Source organism: Aspergillus sclerotioniger (genome assembly GCF_003184525.1).
Source record: "Aspergillus sclerotioniger CBS 115572 chromosome Unknown BO94scaffold_23, whole genome shotgun sequence".
Taxonomy (NCBI): domain Eukaryota; kingdom Fungi; phylum Ascomycota; class Eurotiomycetes; order Eurotiales; family Aspergillaceae; genus Aspergillus; species Aspergillus sclerotioniger.
In genome coordinates this window covers 416205-441912 of record NW_020291013.1, presented here as the reverse complement: position 1 = coordinate 441912, position 25708 = coordinate 416205, and the positions used below count along the sequence as shown (strand labels likewise).

General features: G+C 52.6%; 9 protein-coding genes and 2 non-coding genes across 11 annotated transcripts; 8 read left to right on the top strand and 3 right to left on the bottom strand.

Moving 5' to 3' along the window:
- Nucleotides 1–84: 84 nt before the first annotated feature.
- Nucleotides 85–983, bottom strand: BO94DRAFT_577135 (uncharacterized protein; the record flags this gene model as incomplete). The annotated part of the gene is made up of 1 exon (XM_025615164.1): nucleotides 85–983. The coding sequence occupies exon 1, from the start codon at nucleotides 697–699 to the stop codon at nucleotides 85–87; it is 615 nt and encodes a 204-aa protein (XP_025465031.1). The 5' UTR covers nucleotides 700–983.
- A 149-nt stretch (nucleotides 984–1132) lies between these two features.
- On the top strand, nucleotides 1133–5189 carry BO94DRAFT_567783 (DUF171-domain-containing protein; the record flags this gene model as incomplete). Its single annotated transcript, XM_025614649.1, has 8 exons — nucleotides 1133–1273; nucleotides 1340–1421; nucleotides 1501–1693; nucleotides 2354–3097; nucleotides 3367–3482; nucleotides 3551–3699; nucleotides 3767–4878; nucleotides 5131–5189. Exons 1-8 carry the CDS (start codon nucleotides 1224–1226, stop codon nucleotides 5187–5189), a joined length of 2505 nt encoding a protein of 834 aa, XP_025465030.1. The 5' UTR covers nucleotides 1133–1223.
- BO94DRAFT_t233 lies at nucleotides 1750–1821 on the top strand. Its single transcript has one exon. It is a non-coding gene; the product is annotated as a tRNA-Gln (tRNA).
- Nucleotides 5190–5653: 464 nt separating the features above from the next.
- BO94DRAFT_497350 (putative ribosomal assembly complex component Ipi3) lies at nucleotides 5654–7813 on the bottom strand. Its single transcript, XM_025609313.1, has 2 exons — nucleotides 7415–7813; nucleotides 5654–7331 (listed from the first exon to the last, which is right to left on the bottom strand). The coding sequence occupies exons 1-2, from the start codon at nucleotides 7760–7762 to the stop codon at nucleotides 5958–5960; spliced, it is 1722 nt and encodes a 573-aa protein (XP_025465029.1). The 5' UTR covers nucleotides 7763–7813; the 3' UTR covers nucleotides 5654–5957.
- Nucleotides 7814–8801: 988 nt separating this feature from the next.
- On the top strand, nucleotides 8802–11402 carry BO94DRAFT_521762 (uncharacterized protein). The gene is made up of 2 exons (XM_025610161.1): nucleotides 8802–10041; nucleotides 10094–11402. Exons 1-2 carry the CDS (start codon nucleotides 8950–8952, stop codon nucleotides 11033–11035), a joined length of 2034 nt encoding a protein of 677 aa, XP_025465028.1. The 5' UTR covers nucleotides 8802–8949; the 3' UTR covers nucleotides 11036–11402.
- A 197-nt stretch (nucleotides 11403–11599) lies between these two features.
- Nucleotides 11600–13260, top strand: BO94DRAFT_537481 (lipoate synthase). Its single transcript, XM_025612282.1, has one exon. The coding sequence runs from the start codon at nucleotides 11641–11643 to the stop codon at nucleotides 12880–12882; it is 1242 nt and encodes a 413-aa protein (XP_025465027.1). The 5' UTR covers nucleotides 11600–11640; the 3' UTR covers nucleotides 12883–13260.
- A 34-nt stretch (nucleotides 13261–13294) lies between these two features.
- Nucleotides 13295–15222, bottom strand: BO94DRAFT_603117 (phosphoserine phosphatase SerB; the record flags this gene model as incomplete). Its single annotated transcript, XM_025616436.1, has 3 exons — nucleotides 13295–13990; nucleotides 14059–14316; nucleotides 14383–15222. 3 exons carry the CDS (start codon nucleotides 15220–15222, stop codon nucleotides 13676–13678), a joined length of 1413 nt encoding a protein of 470 aa, XP_025465026.1. The 3' UTR covers nucleotides 13295–13675.
- Nucleotides 15223–16428: 1206 nt separating this feature from the next.
- met16 (phosphoadenylyl-sulfate reductase (thioredoxin)) lies at nucleotides 16429–17617 on the top strand. The gene has a single exon (XM_025612281.1). The coding sequence runs from the start codon at nucleotides 16705–16707 to the stop codon at nucleotides 17368–17370; it is 666 nt and encodes a 221-aa protein (XP_025465025.1). The 5' UTR covers nucleotides 16429–16704; the 3' UTR covers nucleotides 17371–17617.
- A 2590-nt stretch (nucleotides 17618–20207) lies between these two features.
- sC (sulfate adenylyltransferase) lies at nucleotides 20208–22925 on the top strand. The gene is made up of 6 exons (XM_025612280.1): nucleotides 20208–20632; nucleotides 20731–20758; nucleotides 20881–21063; nucleotides 21339–21484; nucleotides 21559–21628; nucleotides 21697–22925. Exons 1-6 carry the CDS (start codon nucleotides 20464–20466, stop codon nucleotides 22823–22825), a joined length of 1725 nt encoding a protein of 574 aa, XP_025465024.1. The 5' UTR covers nucleotides 20208–20463; the 3' UTR covers nucleotides 22826–22925.
- A 203-nt stretch (nucleotides 22926–23128) lies between these two features.
- Nucleotides 23129–25115, top strand: BO94DRAFT_537476 (uncharacterized protein). Its single transcript, XM_025612279.1, has one exon. It carries the CDS (start codon nucleotides 23153–23155, stop codon nucleotides 24917–24919), a length of 1767 nt encoding a protein of 588 aa, XP_025465023.1. The 5' UTR covers nucleotides 23129–23152; the 3' UTR covers nucleotides 24920–25115.
- A 152-nt stretch (nucleotides 25116–25267) lies between these two features.
- BO94DRAFT_t234 lies at nucleotides 25268–25339 on the top strand. The gene has a single exon. It is a non-coding gene; the product is annotated as a tRNA-Gln (tRNA).
- Nucleotides 25340–25708: the final 369 nt, after the last annotated feature.

The following is a 25708-nucleotide window of genomic DNA, read 5'->3' as shown; positions in this document are numbered from 1 at the left end:
AGTCAACACACGTAGCGTAAATAGTAACACCCTGAGCGGAGATATTCATTAATCTACACCTACAGTCAAACTGAACTACATAATTCACCGACCAACCCCCTCCCACCTCAAAGCATGCTTAATCTCCGCCCCCTCCAAGAAACTTTTAATCTTAACAAACTCCTTAAACCCTTCAGTCTCCGCAAAAGCAAAATGCCTCTCCACCGCATCCCACCCACTAAACAAAACATATTCCTCCTTCCCTTCTCCTTCTTCCTCCCCACGAGAACACTGATCTATCCTCCACCCACCAGCCAAGGGCAACGGTGCCGTAAACCTCTCCAAATGACCTCTGGTGGCATCAAACGTCTCCTGATATCCAGCCTTCTTCCCCGTAGCGACAAAGTACCTCCCAATTGCCATGACTGGGGCATTGAGTGGCAGAGGTGCCTCGGCGTAATCCGTTTGCGTAGCGTCATTGATCTCAATCCGCAGCGTCCATTCTAAAGCCACCCCTTCGGGGTGCGTGAACTCCTTTGTGTTTTGTTGCTCCGGGGTCGATTGCTGGAGGAGATATATGTATGTGGGGTCTTCGATTTGGGTATATATGTAGGTTGGTTGGGTGGGATTGGAAGTGAATTTGGAGAAGTGGGATTGGAGGGTGGGAGAGGCGGAGGGGAGGGAGGTGGGGAGGTGGAGGAGAGTGAGTTGGAAGAGCATGATGATTATCAGGGTAGGTTGGAAGTATGCTTTAAAATGTTATGGTTCAAGGCTCAGTCCTCACTGACAGACCGGGCTTTTATATAGACATGGGTACGGATATCTGAGTCACTGGTGAGGAAGCTCTTTGAGGGATCCCCGGGCGTCAGCACCAATTTCCTGTTTGGGATTGCAGGACCCAGTGCCCATTAGTGGGGCTGTAGAAGAAGCTATTCTGAGACTTAGCCAATGGTTATTTTTATGAAAACGCATTAAGTTCGGAGGGGGGAAGTCGACATCCAGCTTCGACTTCACTACATAGTGCTATGTAGTTAGTTGGTGAAGATGGAATTGATGACTGATGTCATCAGAGGGTCTCTCCGCGCTAGACCCAAATCAGAACGCGGCCAGACCCAATGAATTACGCTAACCCCTATACGGCAAGGTCCCTTATCAGCGCATCGCATCCGCCAGGCTACCTTCCTTCCATCTTCCCTTCTCCTCGCCATCAAACCCTCCACCAATCCACTCATCCAGACGGCATAATGTCATCCGAACCCAAGACTTACGTGTCCGGGGGACGTGTCCTCTCAAGGTAATCGCCCTCAGTAATACTACGTCCTACCACGATGAGATGCTAACAGTACCAACCTTCATTCAGTCCCCCACTCACGGTCCGGATTGCTCGATTCTTTGAAAGTGTCTACGTCTTCATTGGATTGTACTTTGTCAGCCTGTTCTCGGTATGTCTCATCCATTTGTTGATAGAAAAGGTGGAAGTCCCGTGGTATGGGATATGGGCTAACAGGTGTCATACTCTAGTTGGACCCTTACACTGCCGCCCAGAACTCGAGATTCAATGTCACCGGCACGGGAAAGGATCCCAATGCAAGTGCTCGTTGGGGAGGTGGTGGCGGTTCCTGGGGCCCTGGAGGCGGCGGAGGTGGACCGGGAGGACCTGGTAGGAGGATCGGACGGGTGGATGATGTTCGCGGCCCGGAGTGCAAGAGCTGTGGTTAATGGCGGCGGCGGCGATATGTTTATGGACTTCAGACATGCGACAACAAGCAAGGTTGTGTAGTGTAATGGTCATCACTCTGGATTCTGATTCCAGCAATCCCGGTTCGATCCCGGGCACGACCTTTTTGCTTTTATGGTTTATGTTTTATATCTCTCTGGAATAAAAGCTTCATCTCGGCGTTCTTTTTTGTTTTTCACACGCCTGAGACTTTGGTTTCTTGAATTTTTATCTTGATGTGGACCACAGGTCGATGCAGATGCTGTAAAATTTCGCCTGATGCATGGTGAGTGGAGGTTTGAAACCCCGTCCATAGGTTCTGTACGATGGGCTATTGTACTTGGTCGGAAAGCAAATGGGACTGATTGGGTTGGAGATAGTGACTCCAGGGCAAAATAAATGCAAACTGCCTAATCACTGCAAACGACCTTGTTCTGCACGGCCTTAGCTGTAACAGAATCGTGGGAGAGAATACCCCTCACAGCGGGGATCACGATGGATGTCTTGCAGCTGGGACGCCCCGCAAAGAGGGACCCGTGCCGGAAACTCAACTGCCATCGAGTTTCTTCCAAACATCCATCGACTTGGAGCCATCTACTGCAGATTGAGTGCTGTTATAGTCCATACAACGCCCCAGGGCTCAACAGAGGTACACAGAGCTTCGAGTCTACCGTCACACCATGTCCACGCCGCAAACCGACGCTGAATGGGCGACGCTGATCTCCAGCATTCAGCAGTCTCTCCCGACTACCTTCCCCTCATATGACATCTCATCAGCAATCAATCGCACAATCGACCACACCCAGCTATCCCTGACTGCAACAGATCAACAGATCGACGACCTATGTCAAGAAGCCATTGAGCACCAGTTCGCAACCGTCTGTGTCCGTCTGAATCATGTGTCCCGTGCTGTGCAAAACCTACACGAACACCCTGCTGTTGGCATAGCCTGTGTGGTGGGCTTCCACGAGGGAACTTACAAGACGACTGAGAAGACAACCGAAGCTAAAGAGGCAGTGAAGCTGGGCGCGTCCGAGCTCGACATGGTCCTCAACTACCCCCTCCTTCAGGAGGGGAAGTACGTGGACGTCTACACCGATGTGTTGGAAGTGCGCAAAGCAGCTCCTGCACCAGTTGGGCTGAAGGTCATCCTGGAAACATCGCAGTTGACACGGGAGCAGATCGTGGCTGGATCTGTGTTGGCGTGTATAGCCGGGGCGGACTATATCAAGACTAGTACAGGGTTCAATGGGCCTGGTGCGAGCGTGGAGAATGTTGCTATTATGAGAGCGACGGCCAATCTAGTTGGGAAGGGAACGAAGGTCAAGGCCAGTGGGGGAGTGCGATCTGGGGAGGACTGCAGGAAGATGTTGGAGGTCGGGGCAGAGCGCATTGGGAGCAGTTCGGGGGTGATGATCATGCGGGAAGGAGAAGTAGAGGAGGGAGGAGATGCTGGATATTGATCAGAAATCCTCCGTCATATGAAGACAACTTTTCAATGCGTTCTTCATTGTTCTTTCCGTGATGGAGTAAATTTAACCTTTGGTGGAGCCGGTGGAGCTCGACGTCATCGGAAGGGAGTCTGATCGGTCAATCATCCATCCATTATCCACCCATTGTTGGACCATCCCCTGCTCCACGAAAGATCTTTTGCTCGTCAAATGAACAAGCGTTCGTTCCTGAAAGTCTTTTTCATCCATTATTTTTGACTCTCGCCCTCCCCCTTCTCTCACCATCCACGTCTTCTTTTTCCCGCCGCTCCGTGATGCGCCGTCCCAAATATAAGGTATGTCAATGGCAACATACTGTCTTGCTTGTAACTTCAGTCTCTAACATCAATCCTGGTCCGTATAGAAACGGAAGACAACCCACGAGGGCAGCCCACCGCATCTCAATGGCACAGCCGACGCCCTGTTCACCGAAAAACCCTCAGCCACTTTTACTCCCAAGGGTGGCCGATCACATACTCTCAGCATTGCCATTCCTGGTAGCATTATAGCCAAGTAAGTACCCCAAGCTCTTGATTCAGATCAATTCTGCGTGTGTTCGGTCACTAACAGTGTTGCCCAGCGCGCACTCCATCGAACAAAAGACTCTCCTGGCCGGTATAGTCGCACGTGCCCTTGCTGTTTTCTGCGTCGATGAAGTCATAATAATTGATGACGATGAAAACGGAGCCCCGTATGACTTCTTTGGTCATGAAGACTACTATAACTCGCGCACGACCAGAACCAGTGAGCAGGTTGACGGCACTGTGTCCTCTTCCAATGGCTGTACCGCTTATTCGGACCCTTCACACTTCCTAGCCCATGTCCTATCGTATCTTGAGACTCCACCTTACCTGCGCAAACACCTCTTTCCGATCCATCCAAACCTTCGCACAGCTGGATTATTGCCTAGCTTGGACATGCCTCATCACCTGCGTGTCAATGAGTGGTGCGACTTCCGCGAAGGCATCGTTGTTTCTGGCCCTGATCGAAACGCACATCGAAGTAGACATTCGGCCAGGAACACCGCCCATATGAGCAATGACTATCACTATCCCCATCATGATAACCCTACTAAGAGTGCATATACCACTATCGTGGACACTGGTCTCTCTCACAAAACAGTCCTCCCACACATCCACCTCCCAGGAAATACCCGAGTCACAGTTCGATACCCCCAGCACGGGTCCGCCTACGCAGAAGCCGTACATCCATCTACCCCGCGGGCAGAGGCAGGGTATTACTGGGGCTACTATGTGCGGCGCTGTCGATCTTTATCCACCATTTTCACTGAATGCCCCTTTGACGGCGGCTACGATTTGTCCTTCGGCACATCCGAGCGCGGAGTGCCAGTCTCCACCGTGGTGGAGGAAAAACCACAAGTCTACGATCAGGATAATATACACCACCGCCCAATTTGCCACAATCAACCTCCACTAGACTTCCAGAATATTCTCATCGTTTTTGGCGGTGTTGCTGGAATCGAAGCAGCTGTCCGGAACGACCCTCAACTCCGCGACATGGAGATCCGCCCATCAGATGCCGGGAAGCTCTTCGACTACTGGGTCAACTTCCTCCCGGGTCAGGGAAGTCGAACCATCCGTACGGAGGAGGCCGTCTGGATGGGATTGATGAGCCTGCACGGCTTGACAGAGGGTACCCATCGACTGAGAAAGGCATTCCGACATCCTCATGGTTGCCAAGCGGCTCCACCTTTCTCAACGGGCGCTCATTCCAGGTGAGATTGAATGCTTGCCATGCGTCTATTTTACCCTTTCAAGTGCTCTGTCACCTCCACGCTACCCGTCTGGAACGGGTGGGCTGCCTCTCTTGCACAGGTTGATACTGTAGAATCCACTAGACATGACCTGACATCCCGGCATCCACCAAACCCATATATCCCAGAATGTAGCAACTGGAAACATCAATTTCCTACAACTCCATCAGCATGTTCTCGTCTCGACGACCATCCACCAGCCCCAGTCCCAGATTCCTACGTACCATGATCGAATGCCAATGAAATGAAAGAAACGAGTCATCAACCATCACTGTGCTACACGGTACATATTTTCCCCTCCCCCTCAAATAATATGTCCATCTATCATATACCATCACAGTATTCCCTTCTAGCCCCGGAATGTTTCCCACATACTGGATACATAGCAGATCACCAGCGCAATGCACCAGCCGCATGATGCATACATACACAGGCGCATGCATACCAGAGGTGGGGAGCTACCTGCTACCCACATTCCTGTGTTTCTAGTCTGACAGCCATTTGCTTCATGTTCAGGCGTAGTGCATGTTTCATGGATCATTTCATCTGGGCGCTGTGTCGTAGTATTCCGTATCATATACCCCGTATGTGGTGGACACTAGAACGTCATGACGTTAGTAAATGGGTGGAGTTCGTGAGGCCGAATTGGTGGGTCAATGTCAGGATAATTTTAGTACTGGTAAATAAGCTCATCATGATAAACTTTTGTGTATTATTTATATACAATGCTGCGTGTCTAGCCAAGTGCAAGTACCACTGTAGTGTAGTGTAGAAGATATTTGTGATGTGGTCTGTCTACGATGAAACCTCCCCGTCACTGGGAACTTTTTTTTGACCGTTGCGCCTGCCGAATGATGTCGGAAATATCCGGGTCTGAATGCAGACTCTATCGTGAACGAAGATGAGATGGTGGTGTAGATGATGGTACCGTAGATCTCGTTTTATAGAGGGTTAGAGGGAGGTGATGATGGAGTTGGTCGAAAGAAAAAGCACACTACTACTCGTCACTGCTCTGGTCATCCGTGTCACTTGTCATAACGGTATCCTCGGCGTCCATCTTGCGGAGAACCGCATCACCCTTCTTGCCCTTCTTCTCGGCTGCAAACCAGGCTTCCCGGCGGCGGGTTTCGCGCTCCTCTTTCCGGGCCTGTCGGAGGACCTTCTCCCTTTGGGCTTGTGCTTGCTTTTCGTGAAGCTCGTTGATGTAGTCGTGGAGGTTGGCCAGGTCGGAGCGGAGCTGGGTTACTTCCTCTGTTGTAGATTGGCGGGCGGTCTCGTTGATGGTCGATTTCTTCTTCAACACGGCGAGTTGCTCCTCGAGTTGGGATATTTGAGAATCCTTGGCCGCCAACTCGTCGTCACTTATCCCCTGTGCTATCGATGAGACTGGAGCTCCGTTGCTACCGGACTGGCCGAAGGCGGCTAATTCCGCGAGACCTTCTTCGAGCATAGACTCGGGGAAATAAGCGTGGGAAAAGGCCGCAGCGAATTCGTCGGGTTTGGGAGAGTCGGATTTTGACGAGATTGAAGGAAGGAAGTGAGTGCTGAAAGTGTAATCAGCAGGGACGGTGCCGGCCGCTTGGGAGGTTTCGGACAGAGTATGGTCGTAACGGGGTTTGATGATGGTGTGTGCTACCCGCTTGAGGTCGAGAGAAGGGTGAGGGATGCCGTTGGGAGGGAGCATGAACAGGTTTGTGACGGGGTGCGTGTAGTCGGCCGCAGTAGAGGAGTATTTCTTCCGTCCAACAGCCCATGACAAAACCTTGCCATTCTGGTGGCCAGAGAGAAGGGTCATGCCATCGTAGGAGAGGGTGAGCGCATGCGCTGCGCCACAGTCGGTAGACGGCGGTGCCCAGCGGTCTTCTGCCGGTGGCTGCGAAGGAGTGGACTGAAGAGAGGGGTCGTGGAGAGGGTGCTGAATGGACTGGTTCTTGTAGAAGTCAATCGACTGGATGCTTCCATCTTCGTAGCCGACGTAGAACGCCCGGTCGGCGGGATCAAGCGCGAGAGAGATCGCGTTGGATGGCAAGAGAAATGTGCGCAAGAGGCGGCCGGTGTGATAATCCCAGGCAATGGCTGTGTTATCCTGCGCGGCAGACACGGCAATGTTGTATCGGGCAGCGCTGTGGCCCACGGCGATAGAGGTGATGGCGGCGCGGTGGTTGGAGAAGGTGCGGATGGGAGAGTTCGGGGGTTGACGATCACGGCCAGATGGGGGTTTGGTGAAGGATAAGAGATCCACCAGCGACCAGACATGGACGCTGGCATCGGACGAGCCCGACAGGATGAAGTTGGAATTAGGATCGACCACGAGAGCGGTCACTGGCCGCAGATGCGACGCTGTCGTAGCCACTTGTCGCCCGGTGCATGTCTAGGAAGCACATGCTGTTAGATCGGAGCTAATACAGATAGATGGCTGGGATGCCATTGAGAGGCAGGAAGCAATAGACTTACCTCCCACAGAATCAACCGTCCACCTTCGGTGCCCAAAACCAGGACATCACCATTCTTCCCCCCCGCGACGGCAATGCTGCGGATGCGCTCCGGGAAAGGAACGGTCGCCTCCTGGTTGCCTTTCTCCCTGCTATATACATGTACGATGGCTTTTTCGGACTGCGCGGCGAAGACATGCGACGGGCTCACGGCCAGACAATTGGCAGCCGTCGAGCTCTTCTTGAAGGTGGAGCGCAGGTTCAGCGTAGGCTGGAATTCATGCACGCAAACACCCACATCTCGGAGGCTCGCAGACGCTGGCGCTTTGCTGGACGCCAGCGTCGACGCGATGAAACACTCGGAGAGCATGAGGAGATGCAGAGAAAAGAAATTGCAGAAGGCAGGGAGAAACCGACACGCTGCCAATTTTTTTTTTTTTCAGAAGGAAATAAAATCACTCCGAATTGGATGGATGCTCCAATCGATAACCGGCGGGTTTGCACTGTTTGTCTTCCCATGCCCGATAAAGAAGGCGGCGGTGAATCTCGGCATTAATTATGTTGATTAGGTAAGCCCCGTCCAGTTCGGCTCGTTCTAACTAATCTATTAATCTATAAACTCGCTTTCTCTCTCCCTCTCCCCCCCAGATCAGGTCAAGTGAGTGATATTCTTTCCGTCCCTGTCCTTATCTTCAGCTATCCCTAGTCTCCTTCATGATTAACATGCCTTGCTAGGTATCACTACCCCTTGGCTATCACTCCCTGAGCTATTAATCATCGATGCGCACCCCAGTAGCCGACTAACTTGACACCATCAGGAACTCTCATCTGAACAGCGGATTGCTGGCCTTCAAACGGTATTCAAGCCATATTGATAAATAACAAATCTCCGCGGCCGCATTTGATGTAGGATTCCTGCACATGCTGCTTAAATTAAATTTCGCCTATCCCTCAATCAACATGAGCCTATGCCCGGCACCCACAGCAACCTCATGCAAGGGGCTTTCCCCTAGGGGCTGGCTCTTAGCCTCTTTGATTGCCCAGCGCAACGCCTGCGCTGACCAGACGGCCCTGAAAATGGACCGGTGACGTTCTCTGAATACCCATCTAAGGGTCCTCCCGTATCCCTCCTGCTGCATGTCTCATTCCTTTCGCTAATTAACGAGATCCAAGCACCCTGGAAGACGGACCACCCACGTTGCGCTGTCCCTGCAGGTGGCGCGCATCTAGCCCTTGAGCCAATGGCTGTGCACTCTGCCTCCGCTCGCCTCTCTCTGGTATGCAAGGACAGTGGGCGTAGTCGCCCTTCACACTTCGTTTATGTTCCAGAGTGTGAGATGACCCTCTGAAGGGGGAGCATACACATGCCCAATGATTAGTTTCCCGTCACCGCAAGGCAGTCAAGGGATACGTCGAAGTGCAAGCTGCGCTGTAGTATAAGGTCCTGCCGGCTGCTTTCCCGATCTGATTGAAGCTTCTGTTCCCCTCTTCTTTTGCATATTATTTTCAGTAAACTTTCGACTATCCTTTGATCTATCCTTAATCCTCGTGCCGGCCATGTCCTCGACTGACTGCCAGCCAGCCAGGGCATACTTACACCCCCATAACAGCTACCAGCATCAGCATACCATGTCCGCAAATCAGGTCCCAACGTTTCCAAATAGAAGAGTAACATCATACGGCTCAATAACCGAAGACGCGATGATTCAAGGAAGCGGCCGGGCCTCCCCACGATATTCGCCTAATGTTCAGCCGTGGAGGAGGCAGCAGACGCAGAGCTCTCTCTCGTTTGTTCCACCAACATCTCCTCGGCAAGAGCAATCGGAAGATACTACGGCGCCTCAATCACGACGACCAGTTGAACGCCCTCCCGTGTGTATGTCGCCGTTTCGCTCCGTGCGCAGGATGAAACAACCCTTCCAGCTTCGTCTGCCATCCTCTCCGTCTCTCGAAAACATAGCATCGGCTGCAAAGGAGGCCAGGCTGTCGCGACAAATGTCTGGAGGTCAAACACTTCGAGCCTGGCGCTCGGATCAGAACATCAATGTTACCAGCCTGGACTCCTTCGGCCTTCTGCCCAGCCCCCCTCTCTCCGATTCTCTGGACTCACAGACGTCGCCATCATCCGCCTATTTCTCTTCGAAATACGAATCGGAATCAGACTATGACCCCAGAACGCCGAAAGGCTGTGTCTGCATACCTGGGAAGGAATCCTGTGACGACTGCGGCGGCCGAAAGCAGGATGATCGACGAGAAACCTCGACGCACGAAGAAGAAACTACTAACGTACACATGGCTCACTCCATGCTGGTCAAACAATGCGAGTCGGCTGAGGGACAGCAGCCCCAGGCATCGGCCAACTCGGAGCCCGTGCCATCGCCCGTACCGTCCGCGGATTCCGGGACCGTTGGGAAGAGAAATTTTTCAGGTTCATCCAATGGGTCACAGAGGAGCAGGTCGGGAACAGTGTCAAGCGAGGGAAGCTGGGTCCCCAGCAGCCTTTCCTACTGTGGAGATTGGCTTCAGGGCGCTCCTGTGGAAGCAGCTGGTGCCCAAGGCGAAAGGACCAAAGAACAAAGTCGCAGGAAATGTCAAATTGTACAGAAAAGCCCACCGCGTCTGAGAACCGCCACGTCGGACAAACATGAAGTAAGTGCCATCCGCTAGACCTGCACGAGGCTTGCATTGACCAATTCCATAGATCTGCACTGTGGCTAGAAAGTCGAAGCCCAAGTTGGTTGACATCTCGCGTCAGTCATCTCCTGCGATGAGTTATACGCTTCCAACACCGCCACGCCCCATTCCATCCACTCCAGACCTAGGTCAACAGGAGGTATCCGCTTTCAGTCCGGACACCCCAATGGAAATGTCCGACAGTGGTTACATTACCCACCGCTCGTGCTCGTCCCCCGACGACTTTCCAGACGACAAGGATGACGATGACGACGATGACTACACAGATGCAGGATCCCTGAGCTCAGTGAGCGCTGGAGAAACTGTAGTATGCAACCAGCCGACGCCGGTCCCTATCGATGCAAAGTCGCCGCCTAAGCCGGATATACCACCGAAGTTTAGTACATCCCCTCAGGTTCAAGCATCGCCTGGGCGCTCGTCAATCATGTCAGAAAAGGAGGAGCTGGAAAAATGGTGGGATCACGAATGGACCATCGACCAGTTGGAACATTCAGTGAAGGACTTTCCACGAAACATGCTCCGCTTGACTTCGCCCGTCATCATGTTCATCCGTCACAACAACGAACGGGCCTTGTTACGGCCTTTTCGTGACATCTTCCCAAACGTTGCGGAAAACCTATTGGACGGTCTTTGTGCAGCCCTAATTGCACGGAACCATATAGTGACCCTGGCGTCCAATAACCGAAGAATCAACAATTTCTCCCATCCTTCCCCGGTGTCTCGCCTGGATACAGTGCCTGAAAAGGTAGCTACATCACCGGGGATGCAATTTAGCCCGGCCACCCCGTCGCGGATTAAGGAACGCGTCCTGGGGTCACGGAGCATGGAGCTTCGCAAAGAGTTGGACCGGATCGTGGATAACCTGCTTTTTGCTATATGTGGCCGAGCAGACGAGACAGTGAAGTCCGCCGTGGTTGTCCTTGCCCAGGTTCTTGAGACCAAGAACTAGGCAGTCATTCTTTCTCTGCCAATATTTGTTTCTTTTCTCGACCAGATTGTTTAACTATAGACCCTCCCTTTCTTTTTGGTTGTGCCTCTGTTCATTTTCTCCTTCTGTTTCTATATCCCAACCCCCGTCTTCTTGTGACCATACATTTCCTTGATCTGTCTTGGCTAGACCAGTCTGCATAGAACCCGCCTTTCGTTTCGGTGTATTCTGTGGCCTGTCCTTCATTTACATTTCCTACCTGTCATACATGCCTGTGGCCTGTTCTCTACTACTCAATCTCCTATTGGCGCATGAGATCTCATATGTACTGTGTGCAATTAGCCGCTAGGGCTAATGTATAATAGCTAGTTTGACCCCACCGACCTATATACCCCTGCATAAGTAATCTTCAACCCCTTTCCATGCCAATCCTGTAAAGTGTACTCCGTAGGGCTGCCATTCATCGTTGCGTGATTAATCAGCGCTTCCAGACACCTGAGGCATGAACTTTCGCTGAGTCAGGCCCCGGCGGGATCGCAGCCGAAGGCCGATTATCAGCGACGGGTTTCCCGCGGAATCCAACTCAACTTCTCCAACCTGCAGCTTGTTGAACACCCACCCTCACCATGGCTGCCACATCAACATACCGGCTACGGCTCCTTTGCTCCTCCACGAGGGCCATCCCTCAATCGAGCGTCCTCACCCCCTTCACCACTCGAGGATACGCTACCACCGACTCTCCCTCCGCCACCACCGGCGCCGCAAATCCACGCCGGCGAACCCAGTTCACAGACAAACTGAACGCCGGCCCCTCCTTCACCGACTTCGTCTCCGGCAATAAGGACAATGCCCCCCTGGATCCGGAAGAAGCATATGCCCTCAAGACCGCCCTCGTTGGCCCCGCCGGCCGCAAGAAGCAAATGACTCGTTTGCCCCCGTGGCTGAAAACCCCAATCCCCGACAGCAAGAACTACCAACGCCTCAAGAAGGACCTGCGCGGTCTCAAGCTCCACACCGTTTGCGAGGAAGCCCGCTGCCCCAACATCTCCGACTGCTGGGGCGGAGGCGACAAGGCCGCCGCCACCGCTACCATCATGCTCATGGGCGATACCTGCACTCGCGGCTGTAGCTTCTGCAGTGTCAAGACATCCCGCACACCGGCTGCGCTGGACCCCCACGAGCCCGAGAATACCGCCGAAGCCATCTCACGCTGGGGATTGGGCTACGTGGTTCTGACAAGTGTGGACCGTGATGATCTTGCAGATGGTGGCGCGAATCACTTTGCCGAGACTGTTAGGAAGATTAAACATAAGGCCCCCACTACCTTGGTTGAGTGCTTGACCGGCGATTACCGCGGTGATCTGGACATGGTAGCCCTGGTGGCAAAATCCGGGTTGGATGTGTATGCGCATAACGTGGAGACGGTCGAGGCTCTCACTCCCCGTGTGCGTGATCGTCGCGCCACCTTCCAGCAGTCCATTCGCGTTCTGGAGGCCGCCAAGAAGGCCAATCCCGATGTCATCACCAAGTCCTCGTTGATGCTGGGTCTCGGAGAGACTGAGGAGCAGCTGGAGCATGCCCTGGCGCAGTTGCGCGCCGTCGATGTCGACGTCGTCACTTTCGGTCAGTACATGCGTCCCACTAAGAGACACATGGCTGTCCATGAGTATGTCCATCCCCAGTGGTTTGAGCATTGGCAACGTCGTGCTCTGGAATTGGGCTTCCTTTACTGTGCTTCTGGACCTTTGGTCCGCAGTAGTTACAAGGCTGGTGAGGCGTTCATTGAGAATGTCTTGAAGAAGAGACGTGCCGGTCTCAGTGAGGCGGTCAGTGATAAGAATGTTGCTGTTGATGAGGCGGCACGTTGAGCCTAGCTTGACGTCTACCACCTATCTTGTACGATTTCTTTTTCTGTGGTTATTGTCTATTGGCGCCCGGTTGCATTGGATGGGTTTGATCTTGTCTTGAGCTTTTGTTTTCAAAATGCGCTGTCATTGCAAAGACTGCGGATGTTATCAACTACTATTACTACTATTTGCTATGGTTTATTATTCTCGATGATGATGATGATGATGGAGCGGAGAATCATCGATTTGCATGGAAGGGGGTATCTAGTTACGGGGAGGATGATCATATGCCCGCGATATAGGGACATAATTCAACATATACATCCAATTCCAATGAGAGAGACGAAATATAACAGCAGCAGCAGCAGCAGCAGCATCATCGTGATCACCCAGTCATTTCGAATCAATCAATCCAAATCCGTCATATCGTAGTAGTATGTACCTGCCCGTTTGTGTCCTTGCCTACTCCGACGCCCGCATGTAACGCTCTCTCGCTCTCTTGGTCATCGTTCTAATGCATGAATCTCCCGCTTGGCTTGACAATTGCATGTTCAGGGAAAGAAGGGATATGGCTGCTTTGGTTTGGGCTGATCTACACATGCCAAATCCAAAACGTTCGAGTAAAAGGAAAAGATATGTAGAAGAAAGGTAAATGTGAAAGGGGGAAGGAACATATCGAACGGTGGGTCCCCGTCGATGGATAAGAAAAGAAGAATACGCACCCGGCGAGATGTGCGCAGATCCGTCGCCCCGCTGACTAGTGTGTGACGAAGTTGCTGGGCCACCGCAACAGAGGCTCGGTAGTATATTCCGACTACGCGATCAGCTCGCCAATATCCTCCTTGGTCAGACCAAGGAGGTAGAGAACATCCACAAGACTCTCCCCGTTGAGACGGGTCGGTGCCTCGAGCTGGACCTTGCTCTTCGCCCGCCAGGCGACTCCCAACCCCGCAGCGTGCAACATGAGCAGATCATTGGCGCCATCACCAACGGCGACGGTCTGGGAGATGGGGATTCCGTGCTCCGCAGCGATCGAGTGGAGGAGTGTGCGCTTCTGGCTCGCATCAATGATGGGATATGTGGGCACCAATTTACCCGTCAGGGTCTGAGTGGTAGGATCGATCTCAAGCTGAACAGCGGTTAGTCTCCAGACGAACGATCGAATGATCGTGAAGAGCCATGTGTTATGGAACGTACATGATTGGCGTGGGCATAGTCAAGACCCAGCTGTTCGGCCAGCCACTCCGCCAGAGGTTGGAAGCCTCCACTCAAGACTGCCATCTTGCAGCCGAGAGTCTTCAAGGCCTTGCACAGCTCGCGCGCACCAGGAGAGATCGTGATTACGGACTTCAGCTTTTCGAATACGTCCGCGGGAACGCCCTTCAACAGACTGACCCGCTCCCGAAGAGATGCGGAGAAGTCCAGTTCGCCGTTCATAGCACGGGCCGTGATTTCCTGCCATTAATATCAGTATGACAGCCCCTTCTCGGACGCGATCATTATGCGAGGCTTGGCACTAACCGAAACCTCCTTCTCCACGCCAATAAATTTGGCAATCTCATCAATAACCTCATTCTGAATCAGTGTGCTATCCATGTCAAACACCACCAATCGCTTGTGCCGGCGGAAGATACTCTCCCGCTGGAGCACGACTTCGACATTCCATTCACGCTCGAAGCGCCAGATACTCTCGTGTTTGCGAAGGTCCTCGAAGGTGAGATATTCCGGGTTGGGAGGCGGCGAGAAGGTGACTTCGATAACGCGGGGTTGGTCGTGACGATCCAAGCAGCGGTGCGACGTGTTAGTGCGCTGATACGGGGTTGGAAGGGACTCGATGATTTGGAGAAAGTTGGTCAGACAGAGCTGCGATACAAACGGCCCGTACAGATGGTCGAGCGGCTCCGGCTCCGGCGCGGGGGGCTCCCGTGGGATCTTCTCCATGTCGACCGTCGGGGCGGAACCAACGGGCACCATGGGGGAGGGGAGAGTAGACCCAGCATGAGGAGACGAGTCGGGGTGCAGATGGGGGTGGATCGGCTCAGAAGACTTGTAGAAGATGGTTGCAACCAGCTGCTGGGTTCCAGTGGGCAAAGAGGTTGTGTGCGGGTTGAAGATGCTGTGGATAATGCCGCTGTCGGTCACCTTCTCGGGATCCGGGCTAATGGGATTAGCTTTGAGAGACAGCGAAGCGAACGCCGACTCGGGGGAATTGCCAATCACATTGCCGATGGTCTGGATAGGAGCGGAAGGTTTGTACTGCTGATGGTCCTGGATGAAGGAGGCGCTGGAAAGGGTCTGTCGCAACATCGGCCGGGTTGGACGAGCGGCGGTGGTGGTGGTGGTGGGGTTGGGCGCTGCCATTGTGCCGGACTAAGAGACTTTGGCGCAAAGGGGTTGGATCGGAGATGAACGGAGGGGTAGTGCGGTCGAGCAGTGAGCAGCGGATAATCCTCAGCAATCAACGGAGAGCCCACCCGGCGGGAACACACCCTTGAGAAGCTGGAGAAGCGGAGAGGAGATACGACGCGTCGAGGCCGTCAGAACGAAGTCTGGCATTGAGAAAGAACGGGCGAATTTCCCCTGCAGCTCCGATCGGCCGCACGTGGTGGGGGGTTCCGCCTGCCCCTCGGTCACCTGAGCGGCTGGCTTCCCCGCCCGGCAGAATCACTGCGACCTTTCATTGCTTGTTGCCTGTTGTTCCACTCGCAATCCGGATCCTAGCAACTATGAATGACGATGGTGAAGGAATGATGTTATCAACCCCAGTGACCACTATGAGACTATTTTGTCCATTTCTCCCCGTCGCCAAGACACCACTAGCTCGACTAACGGTCAGACTGTCAGGGTCATCCCCAGCTGGGTTGGTTTTCTAAGCACTTCAATTCCCATAAGCCCGAAGCTAACTACAACTTAGGTAGATCTGCATCTGCTGTAGCCAGAAAATAGACCGGGCACCGGTGCTATGTCGTGATCATGATAAGCAGGTCGGCTACAACTGGTTGCCGGCCGGGTGAATGGTAATCTTCAGCCCTTCGCCTGTGTTCTGCACTGTTCCAAACCATTGTGGAACAGCACGATTTATCAGCCAGAGGGAGTCCAGGGAAATGACCTAAGCGCATGGGGGCAACCACAGGAACCGGCCGCGCAAGTATTGCGTGATTTCCCCAGGACATGAGGGAATGAAATTTTTCAGCCCCGTCACCCGTTTCCGCAGGCGGTCACAGACGATGTCGTGATCGAGAACGGCAGAATGGGTCGGCATCTATGAGGGACTGGCAGCAGGAAGAACGAGGGCCCCGACCCGATGATGTCGTGATTGCCCCCTGTCCGGCCTTGCTTTTATATCGGACTGGTCGAGTCGTCTCTCTGGTGTTCAATCTACATCATCTCTCGCCTCCCATTTCAGTCCCTAGCATTTGTCATCCCTCTGATCTGTCGAGCCCATACAAATAGACCCGCTTTCATTCTACTCTTCACTGGGATTGACTCGTCTATTTAGTCTTCTTTGCAAAGACATTCATTCAACATGCCTGCGAAGACGTCTGAGAACTACCCCTCCGGCTATGAGGCCGTCGACTCTCGAGACAATGCCACAGACTCTGGCTATGTTAGTGGCGGCTCTAGTGATGACTACCTTCCAGAGATTGTCTTCACCAAGCCACACTTGAAGTTCCTCAACAGACAATTGCAGTTCCTCGAGCCTCAAGGTCAGCAAGGGTGGCCCCTCACGTCTCCAGGCCAATTGACTAACCTTTCGCAGACGTCTTGAGATGGTGTGTTACCTCTCTTCCTCATCTATACCAGACCACCGCTTTCGGTCTCACGGGTCTTGTGACTTTGGATATGCTCTCCAAGCTGGACGTTCCCCGGCCCCAGATGGTTGATCTCATCTTCCTCGATACCCTCCACCACTTCCCAGAGACCCTGGCCCTGGTCGACCGCGTCCGTCAGAAGTACCCCTTGGTCAACATCCATGTCTTCAAGCCTCAGGGTCTCGAGACTGAGGAAGAATTCGCCAACAAGTACGGTGCCCGTCTTTGGGAGACGGATGACCAGTTCTACGACTGGGCGGCCAAGGTTGAGCCTGCTCAGCGTGCCTACCGTGAACTCAACGTTCATGCTGTCCTCACCGGACGTCGCCGCAGCCAGGGTGGCAAGCGTGGTGACCTGGATGTCATTGAGGTCGACGAGGCCGGCCTCATCAAGATCAACCCTCTCGCCAACTGGTCCTTCCAGCAGGTTAAACAATACGTCCAGGACAACGATGTTCCCTACAATGAGCTACTTGACCGTGGCTACAAGAGCATTGGCGACTACCACTCCACACAGCCGGTCAAGGAGAACGAGGATGAGCGGTCCGGTCGCTGGAAGGGCCAACAGAAGACCGAGTGCGGTATTCACAACCCTCGATCCAAGTATGCTCAGTTCTTGATGGAGATGGAGCGTAAGCGACAGGAGGAGGCCCTGTCGCAGGCTCTTCAGTCATCCCTCACGACTACCGCTCAGTAAAAGCTGCTATCCTTCTCGCACCTTGCATCTACAACGGCGTTCTATGTCCTGGAGTTCTCATGTCGAGCGGAGTTACACAGCCTGTTTCATTATTTGTTTTAAAAGGATCCCATGAGCGCGGGATTCGGGGATCATGTGTTATGACTTTGAGGGAATTCTTTCAAGCAAACGGTCCTAATGGATCAAAGGCCTCTCTCGCCAATCCTACCCTGACTGGGAAATACTGTACATACTTACAGGGTTGGCGGTGACTGGCAAGGACTTGCAAAAGACGGTTTACAAGCCAAATATATTAATGAATTACATGATACAATGACTAGATTATCTTATTTTACTTTACTTTACTTTTTCTCCGTATGGTTTGTTGAGTAGAGTCCAAACCCATAGATTGAAGGACTGTGGGGTGGGATGTTCATTGTTGAACCCTATCCGATTTTGCATCCGACCCAACCAATGTGTATGCCAAATTTCAGCATCCCTTATACCCTCACCAAGTTTAAGGTTTTCCAATACCGTCTGTTATTATTTTCATCTTGATACTGCACAGCAGTCGATTCCTCCCTCAATAATCACCGGAACCTAGCTGCCAATCATCAAGAACCCTGCCAAGGCTCTGTACAGGCGCATTTAGGATCTAGTGGGTTACCCCAGTTCTTAATAAGAATAGGCCATGGTGCCTGATTGAACTCACAGGAAGCTGGATGAAAACAATAGGGATAGTTTGGAATATAAAACTGCAAGATATTGATTTGCGAATCATATGTAGTCTTAAAGTGGAAATAAAACATATCAGCGAAGAGTTTATTACATGATCTGTTTGATCTCGCACACATACCTACAACGGCTCTCTTCATTGTGGGAAGGGCTCATGCCTATGCACCACACTCTAAGCTTTTATTAAGCATGAACAACCAGGGTCTAGAATAAATCCATTAGCTTGGATAAATTCACTTACTTACTCACACACTCGCCCCTCAAGGGTCGGCTTCTAGGTAGTATCAACAGTCGCAAATCCCACTAGGTACCCTTCCAGGCGCGAATCGCTGCTGACTCAGGATCATCAAAATTGGACTAAGTCAAGCATCCTAAAAAAGACTAGAACCTTAAGCCACCGGATTTGGAACGCATATTACTCTTTTAACTACTCGGTTAGGCCTTTTCAGAAAGTAGGCTAGAGAAGAGGCGGATTTATCAAAAGTAGAACAGCATCGTCATCTACCCGGATTTGTTATTTTTGTTTTATCCTTAATTGGGCACGAGGAGCTGCTCTTAATTTAGTAAAGTTGCGTTAAATCATCTCTAGGGAGAATCTAATCTTATCAATCTAATCAGTCAATGGAACCTTATCTGTTTCTCGTGCGAGAGATCCTGGGTTGATTGCGTTGCCCCGTTTTCTTTTATGTAAGAGTATGGAGTATGGGGTGGCTGCTTGTGTTCTAGACTCGTAGGGAGAAATGGTTGAAAGCGGCTCATGTATCAATGACTCGGTGATATTCTAGAGGTTTTTTAGATCGCTGGTGCGAGTGAAATCTCAAGCAAGTTTTCTTGAATCTAGAGAGGTCCGGATGCATTAGAATTCCTATTGTGCTATGCTTATCTCATATGTTGGTATTGAAGCGTGACCTTCAGAAGTATTTTTGTTGATGGGTGTGGTACTAGGAAATTTCATCTGATTAAGCAGCAAGAGGATGGCTAGTGCTATAACTTGTTACATCATTTACTTCCAATCATCGGTCTTCTTGGCCACAACGGAATCCTGCATAAGGCTTTTGGCCCCTCCCGCAATCCTGGACCCTGAGACCCTGAGCTAGGTACGAACAGGCTGTGAGAAGTTCCACAGCGGACCGAATGCAAGTCACATAAGTTCAGGGTGTGTATCGGGTATCCAGTGGCAGGGTCTGGGCGTTGCTGATGGGCTGGATACGAGAAGTATGTCGTGCTTGTCAAAGGATATTGCTCATATAAAGAATGTACCCATGTGTTGACTAAGCGGATCAATACTGACTACTACTAGTCGTACAATGTCCGACTAGTCCGCCATAACTCACTATGCACAAATGACAAGACAGATGGATATTCTTGACAATTGACCTTATTCTCTGTGTCGAAGGACTCCATCTGCAGCAGACAGCTGGTTAGGGCAAGCGGGTCACCTGAACGGGCAGAGCGGAACCGGTGCCAAGCAGGGCTCAGCCCCGGCTGGCGTAGCGCCGAGCACGCAAGCCGAGCCGGGGATGTCGTGATTGACACGTGACTGGATGGAGACCGTTTCAAAGGCGGCGGAGGGCCGTTTCAACTTTTATGCGGGCTGACGTCTCCGATCGGAGCAGCCACAGGAATAGTCGCAGGTCGCAGCATCTATCTGAAAAAAGTCCACGCATGCGATTGACATGTCGGGATCCCTGCTGGTTTTGTATCCGGGGGTGTCCCAGCGGTGCCCCTGAAAATCTTGACTTGTTCTGGGCTCTGTAGACCCAGCGGGGGAGATTATGTGGCTTTCAACATGAGGGTGATGACGACGATGGGGGGATTATCCCCGTGGTGTAGTGGCTGCGCCGTATCTCCGAGGAGCCAGCAGTATACGAAGTATGCGACGCATATTCAACACCCACCTTCCAGAAGGCCTAAAAATAGAGGAGACATTAGGATAGCATGCTCGGGGAAGGCGATGGCGCCATCGCGCCGGGCATAACAAGGAATTGCGAAATTGTAGACCGACGTATTGTGATTTGTGAAGCCTCATCGGAGCGACAGCAGACAAGGCCAGAAGGCCAGAACTACTAGGCATACGTAGACCCTCCGCGAACCAAGAGTTGGATTGCTCCACCACTTGAGGAGACAACGGGTCTGATGCCGACGGTTGATTTGGCTGAGAGAGAAAGCATATTGGTCATCGCGGCAGTCCGTCAATCTCCTGAGGGCTGGAATTGGATCTTGCCTTGCCTGTTCTCCGCCGTTCCCCTCTTCAGCCCCTGCCTACCTACTTTTTTCTTCCCTCGCATTCCCCCCCTCTTCTTTATAAGCCTCTGGATCCTCCAGACCCTCCCTCGCCCTCTTCTTTCTTCTCCCATCCATCCTTCCTCATCCTACACAATGGCCAACTCTCCCCACGGTGGTGTCCTTAAGGACCTTATTGCTCGCGATGCTCCCCGCCACGACGAGCTCGCTGCTGAGGCGGAGTCCCTCCCCGCCATCGTTCTCTCCGAGCGCCAGCTCTGCGATCTGGAGCTCATCATGAACGGTGGCTTCAGTCCTCTGGAGGGTATGTTTCTCATCTCAGTGTTGCTTTCCGCAACAGCCCCTACTGTCGCAACGGACAACAGGCGCGGGGTACATTGGCCTTGACTAACTCGGGCGCAGGCTTCATGAACCAGAAGGACTTCGACGGGTATGCTACCATCCCTCACCCCCACCAATCTACGCCGGTGGACCTTGACCAGACAACCGAGAGAGGAGCTGATTCTAGGCAAAAATAACGGGGGCAGTTGGCTGATTTTGGTTTCCATACAGTGTTTGCGAGAACTGCCGCCTGGCCGATGGCAACGTCTTCTCCATGCCCATCACCCTCGATGCCTCCCAGCAGACCATCGATGACCTCAAGCTCCAGGCTGGTACCCGGGTTACCCTGCGCGATTTCCGTGACGACCGCAATTTGGCTATCCTAACCATTGACGACATCTACCGTGCTGACAAGTGAGTCGCAACTCTTCACTTTTTATTGTTTATTTTCTCTTTTTTTTTTTCTTTTTTTTTCGCAAAATAAAAAATAACCTTGGCGAACGTGGGGTGTCAACGATCGCTACTCCCCTGACTTGAACGGGGGTTTCAATCTTGAAACAAGTCCGATGGGGATCAGCATCATCGGTCTTGATTTCCCACGGGCGGAGTTTACTAGCTGTCGGGGATTCTCCAGATAGTGGGTCTCGATGACGCGGAAGGCTAACCATGCGCTTTTGCCCCTGATTTAGGCAAAAGGAAGCCAAGCTGGTCTTTGGCGGAGACGAGGAGCACCCTGCCATCAAGTACCTGAACACCAAGGTCCAGGAGTTCTACATTGGTGGAAGGGTCGAGGCTGTCAACAAGCTCAACCACTACGACTATGTCGCCCTTCGCTGTATGTCATTGCCCGTGCACAGGCCCGACGATCGCATCAAGGAGTATTTACTGACCGCGCGGGCCTTTAATTAGACACTCCTGCGGAGTTGCGTGTCCACTTCGACAAGCTCGGCTGGTCCCGAGTTGTCGCTTTCCAGACTAGGTGCGTGTGACCGAGTCAGGCTCTTCTGCGCCCCTCGCTATGCGGAACCTGAACTAACGGTGCCTTAGAAACCCCATGCACAGAGCTCACCGTGAGCTGACCGTCCGTGCCGCACGCGCCCGTCAGGCCAATGTCCTGATCCACCCCGTTGTTGGTCTCACCAAGCCCGGTGACATTGACCACTTCACCCGTGTCCGTGCCTACCAGGCCCTCCTCCCCAGCTACCCCAACGGCATGGCTGTCCTGGGTCTCCTGGGTCTGGCTATGCGTATGGGTGGTCCTCGTGAGGCCATCTGGCACGCTATCATCCGTAAGAACCATGGTGCCACTCACTTCATCGTTGGCCGTGACCACGCCGGTCCCGGTAAGAACTCCAAGGGTGAGGAGTTCTACGGCCCTTACGATGCTCAGCACGCCGTCGAGAAGTACAAGGACGAGCTCGGCATTGAGGTCGTTGAGTTCCAGCAGGTCACCTACCTGCCCGACACTGATGAGTACCGTCCCAAGGACCAGGTCCCCGCTGGTACCAAGACCCTGGATATCTCCGGTACTGAGCTCCGCAACCGCCTCCGCACCGGTGCTCACATCCCCGAGTGGTTCTCCTACCCCGAGGTTGTCAAGATCCTGCGTGAATCCAACCCCCCTCGTGCCTCTCAGGGTTTCACTATCTTCCTTACCGGTTACCAGAACTCTGGCAAGGACGCCATTGCCCGTGCTCTGCAGGTCACCCTGAACCAGCAGGGTGGACGTTCGGTCACTCTGCTGCTTGGTGACACTGTCCGCCACGAGCTCTCCTCCGAGCTGGGCTTCAGCCGTGAGGACCGTCACACCAACATCCAGCGCATCGCCTTTGTGGCCGGTGAGCTCACCCGTGCCGGTGCCGCCGTCATCGCCGCCCCCATTGCTCCCTACGAGCACTCCCGGAAGGCTGCCCGCGAGGCCGTTGCTGGATCCGGTGGCAACTTCTTCCTTGTCCACGTTGCTACTCCTCTGGAGTACTGCGAGAAGACCGACAAGCGTGGCATCTATGCTAAGGCCCGCCGCGGCGAGATCAAGGGTTTCACTGGTGTTGATGACCCTTACGAGACTCCTGCTAACGCGGACCTTACCGTGGACGTTTCCAAGCAGAGCGTTCGCAGCATTGTCCACGAGATCATCCTCATGCTTGAGGGCGAGGGCTACTTTGACCGCATCTAGATTAGCGTAGGCGCTTGGGAAAACATTGGATTTTTGTGATACAGATGGGATTTCGGAACCATGGGCGATTTAGAGGATCTATGGTTTATAGAGACTTGGCTTTGAAATAATATGATTGATTCCCCAATACAGTTGTTGCAGCTTGTATGCCAAAAGACAAACTTATCACGTAGGCTTCTGTAGATCATGAGTCAGTCAACTGGTGAGTTGGGTGACTTGCAAACTGTGCAAACTGTGCAAACATGCACCTGACCTGGGCAGCTGTTCTTCCTTCGACCAAGTTGAGAGCCGATCCTGGCACAACAGACTTGCGACCAGCACCAGAGAATGCTCCCTCCTCGCACACCAATTCCTCGAATACCAGGGGCTGGCCGCTTCTCGCGGTCCCCTGTTCTCTACAATCACCGCCATGCATCGCGTCCCTTCACACAGAACTCCCGACTTCAGGTTATATCCCCGCCGTTAGGTCGGCCTCAACTGCCTTTCCTCTCATCCGCCGCAGGCACTCGGCCACTTCCACCCTTATCTTTACATCTCCGACAGCATTTCGCACGCCTCGTATCCACCGAGAGCCGGAGTTACTATCGGCGCCGTCTCTCCAATGGTCTGAAGATCGGTCTGTCGTTTTACGCCATCTTGGTTATGTTCCAGGTCATCAAGATGGGCGTGTACCAGGAAGAAATCGAACACCAATGGCCCACGCCGCCGGAATGGTCATGGAAAAGCCGGTGGTGCTTGCGTTCGGCACAGGCACTGCAGAACCCCGAGCAGATCGGCAAGCTGATGACCAATTGGCCCATGGTTGCGGGATATCTGCGGGATTTGTTGGAACGGCTTGAGAACCCAGAAGGAGAAGGAAAGGGAATTGTAGAGCAAGAAGATGGGGGATTTCTAGTCACTGGTGTCGGGAAAACCGGGTTTGATATCACCGCGAAGAGTGAGCCGTGGCGACGAGGCTACTTCCAGGCTCTCATAGGCGCTGCAAAGGCCGCGGAAAGTCTTGAGGGTTGGTTGACCGATCGGAAGCAGCGTATCTCTGCTCCTGCAGAGTACGTCGTTGGTCCCTCGAATCCTCGTCCGAAGCCCATGCCCGCTGGACAGAAGAAGGTCCCGCGAGAGGAAAACTGTGAGCCTGCCTCTCCCAGCCCGGAGACCTTCTACATGAAGATCTTGACGACACGAGGTTTCGACACGAGACAGAAAGTGGAGGCAGCCCTCTCTTATGCGGATTGGCTCGAATACAAGGGCCTGAGGAGCACTGCGCAGGATATGTACAATTGGGCTATGGATATCGCGGCCGCTGGATCGTCCGTGGATGCCTCGAAAGTCGTGGACTTGAAGACAGGCGTCTTGAAGAACGATGGGAATAACTTGCCCTCCGAAAACATCATCCGAGTGTCCACTGCGCTTGCGGTCTACCATGCCAAACAGGGCAACCTGCCCAATGCACTATCCATCTTCACCTCGGTGCTGAAGGCTCGTCGCTCCCTTCCAGCCAACCCGTCAGACAGCGTCCTTCCATTTTTCCCCTCTCTTCCTCGCTCGAGCAATGACCCTTTCCGAACCCTTTTCAACGCCCTCAAGACAGTCCTCATTCCTGTTGAATACCCCCCACCTCAACCCTCGGGAGATGAACCTCCGGTACGAACCGTCACCTCCGCCTGCGACGAAGCGGGTCTCATGACCTACATCGGGGAGATCATCTACGCATCCTCCTCCAGGGAGTCCGGTCTAGCCTGGACCCGTGATGCCGTCGATATGGCTGAAGCTAGCATTCTCGAACTCGGTACCTCCGAAGAGGCCCGAATCCCTCGCGAACGCTGCGCAGACTGTCTGCGAATCGGCCTGAATAACTGGAAAACCATGGTCTCCCGTCTGGTCGTACAGGCCGAAAAGGAGGAACTGGAAGCTATCGAAAAAGCGAAGACGGCTTGGTACGGTGGCCAGAAGCAAATCCAGACCAAGTCTCTCGAGCGGAAGAGATGGGAAGCCGAACGCATGATTCTGGACGACCGGGCTAGAAAGCTTACGCCCTTTGTTGACGACGACAGTGTCTTCCAGGGACTTGCACCTAACAGCTCGATGTTTACCTAGCCCTATTCAATGCCCGGCTAACTATCCTGTACTTTGTTTTATTTTGACCCATGCATGGAATTGAGGAGTTGAGGCGAGGGCATACATATCCTTCATAAGCGTTCGGGGTTCGTCAGGGACGGGGTCTTTCTCTTCTCTGTGTGTGATTATCTTACTGTATAACTAACTGCAAATATAAAACTGCTGTTCGTTCAGGACAATTAGTATCTACACCAACATGTCTATTCCCATTTATCACATCCTAAATTCATTCATTCCTATTGAGTATGGGGAATTATCTCTGCTTTAGAACTTAGAATCTAGAGCCTTCTATATAAATCTATAGTAAATAGACCAATCATAACAACAGGTTGTGTAGTGTAATGGTCATCACTCTGGATTCTGATTCCAGCAATCCCGGTTCGATCCCGGGCACGACCTTTTTTTGTCTTTTTGCCTTTATACCAACCACACCACCTACCCTTTTTCTTTCTCTTCCTGCATGATATGATTTTATTTTCTCCGATCAGTTTTTGTGTGACGTGATGAGCTTCTTCGTTCGTATCTATGGTTCCATAGACGTTGGACCAGCGTACCACGCGTATCTATACCATATGTACTCCGTATCCATCTGCGCATTACCCGTTTGGGAAGGGTCGATCGAGTGAGGCCTTTTTTCCTATTCTTAGTTCTTTTCTACTTTTTTCTTTTCTTTTCTACATTCAAACGGATGATGTAAATTTGCGTTAGGTGATGTCTAGGCGCTATGAGGCTATAAGACTACTACTATCTATCGATGTTGCTTTGTCT

Excerpts from the sequence above, each read along its gene's own strand:
- BO94DRAFT_537481 (XM_025612282.1), top strand. The coding sequence starts at position 11,641 with ATGGCTGCCACATCAACATACCGGCTACGGCTCCTTTGCTCCTCCACG.
- BO94DRAFT_537476 (XM_025612279.1), top strand. The coding sequence starts at position 23,153 with ATGCTCCCTCCTCGCACACCAATTCCTCGAATACCAGGGGCTGGCCGC.
- BO94DRAFT_497350 (XM_025609313.1), bottom strand. The coding sequence starts at position 7,762 with ATGCTCTCCGAGTGTTTCATCGCGTCGACGCTGGCGTCCAGCAAAGCG. Across the intron at positions 7,332-7,414 it reads GACGGTTGATTCTGTGGGAG|ACATGCACCGGGCGACAAGT; the intron begins GTAAGTCTATTG and ends TGTGCTTCCTAG.
- met16 (XM_025612281.1), top strand. The coding sequence starts at position 16,705 with ATGCTCTCCAAGCTGGACGTTCCCCGGCCCCAGATGGTTGATCTCATC.
- sC (XM_025612280.1), top strand. The coding sequence starts at position 20,464 with ATGGCCAACTCTCCCCACGGTGGTGTCCTTAAGGACCTTATTGCTCGC. Across the intron at positions 20,633-20,730 it reads TGGCTTCAGTCCTCTGGAGG|GCTTCATGAACCAGAAGGAC; the intron begins GTATGTTTCTCA and ends ACTCGGGCGCAG. Across the intron at positions 21,629-21,696 it reads GTTGTCGCTTTCCAGACTAG|AAACCCCATGCACAGAGCTC; the intron begins GTGCGTGTGACC and ends ACGGTGCCTTAG.
- BO94DRAFT_521762 (XM_025610161.1), top strand. The coding sequence starts at position 8,950 with ATGTCCTCGACTGACTGCCAGCCAGCCAGGGCATACTTACACCCCCAT. Across the intron at positions 10,042-10,093 it reads CCACGTCGGACAAACATGAA|ATCTGCACTGTGGCTAGAAA; the intron begins GTAAGTGCCATC and ends CCAATTCCATAG.